Source organism: Lindgomyces ingoldianus (genome assembly GCF_010093535.1).
Source record: "Lindgomyces ingoldianus strain ATCC 200398 unplaced genomic scaffold BDR25scaffold_88, whole genome shotgun sequence".
In the NCBI taxonomy this organism is placed as follows: Eukaryota; Fungi; Ascomycota; class Dothideomycetes; order Pleosporales; family Lindgomycetaceae; genus Lindgomyces; species Lindgomyces ingoldianus.
The window spans coordinates 44,105-45,731 of record NW_022985249.1 but is presented as its reverse complement, the minus strand read 5'-3'; the positions used below and the strand labels follow the sequence as shown (position 1 = coordinate 45,731).

Here is a 1,627-nt window from a genome sequence, read left to right as displayed (position 1 = left end):
CACTGTGGTGCTCAAAAAATTACTTTTTGTGTTTGTTTCAACGGATTCGAATAGCTGCGCCTCAGCATCAAAGTCAAGGTACGGATCTTTGATTATACCGACAATACGTCGGGGTGTTGGCGCGGGCACCTAAACGTTTCCGACAAGCCTGTGGCGCACAGCCTCCCATCGGCCAATCTTCACCTTGCACGCCTGACTCACCCTGCTGAAAATTACACCAAGCCATCATGAACAACATCGGCCTTAATATGTGCGATCACTGTCATGGGAATAGTGCTTGTTGAACCCACGAATGAGCGATCTTCAACACTACCTCGTTTTGCGACGGCACGGCCAAAGAACTCTCACTATCGGACAAAGCTGTTGTAGATCTGACTATGACGCTCTGTCGATTGGGAACCGGAGTCAATATATATGCAATGAGGCTTGGAGAGAGCAGTCCAAGAAACCTGGAGACATGGCCATGGATGATTGGGTTGACCGGATTCTTCCTTTCAACTGGACCGTTCGAGCTGATAATTCCTCTAGAACTGTGACGAAGCCGTCGAAGTGTCACTCGCAATCGTACTACTTGCTCTACATTGCGGTGGGAAGTATTGTTCTTGCCCCTGCCATCCCCAGGGTACCCGCCCTGAAGATTTACTGGCAATATCTTAACCCTGATATGGAAGATCAAGCCGACAATGGAAGCAAAGGAACATGGATTAGCCGGCAAAAACTTCGATTCTCGGGGATAATGAGACACCAAATAATTCTCATCAGCGCTGGATCTCGCTGTCTCGAATCGTTTTGGGTCTTGTCCAAGAATGGTCTCTTCACCCACACCGCTGCTCCAATAGGCCTAAAACTATGGAAAATACTTCTAAATATCAGGCTCTAGCGTACACCCTTTAACTGCTTCTCAGTGCCCTATTCTAGACTGCCGTCAATCTTGGAACGACCTTTGCTAATTATAATTTACTATATTTTACTAACATACTTTACAGGCGAGTTGCTTACACACCTAAGTTGCTAACTTTTGCTAAGACCTACTAAACTACTTTTCTTATACTAGTGCATTCCTAATAACACTACTTAGACATGCTAAAAGAATGTTAGATATAGCTTACACTCTAAGCTTTTAAATAAAATATAAAACTTTTAAAGAAACATGCTGCAGCTATATATAAAGTCTCTTAAAAAATAATAAATAACTAAGGCACTAGATAATATTTATAAGCTAATTCTATAGCTAACTTATAAAGGCTAGATAATAAGAAGAAGTAGGTAATTATTAAAACTATACTTAAGCTATATACATAAAGATTTTTCTCTTAAATAGCATTTATAGCTAATATAGCTAATTCTTTGCATACTAAGTGTAATTTAGGCTATATTAGCATAAACTAGCTTAGTATGTTTATAAAGTGTTGTCTAAAGCTTAAAGTAACATTTAAGTATAAGTATAACTATAAAAAAGCTGTTTATAAAAGTTCTAAAGTAATTTAAAGTAGGTTTAGATTTATAAAGAATATTAAAGCTAAGTATAGCATCTAGAATAATAACATGTATAACTTTAGTAAAATAAGCTTTAAAATACGCTAAATATTTATTAACTATACTTATGCTTAAAACTTTACTTTAAGCT

General features: G+C 37.9%; 1 protein-coding gene across 1 annotated transcript; it reads left to right on the top strand.

The window, feature by feature from the left end:
- Nucleotides 1-292: 292 nt before the first annotated feature.
- On the top strand, nucleotides 293-880 carry BDR25DRAFT_363918 (uncharacterized protein; the record flags this gene model as incomplete). Its single annotated transcript, XM_033696806.1, has 1 exon — nucleotides 293-880. One exon carries the CDS (start codon nucleotides 293-295, stop codon nucleotides 878-880), a length of 588 nt encoding a protein of 195 aa, XP_033539407.1.
- Nucleotides 881-1,627: the final 747 nt, after the last annotated feature.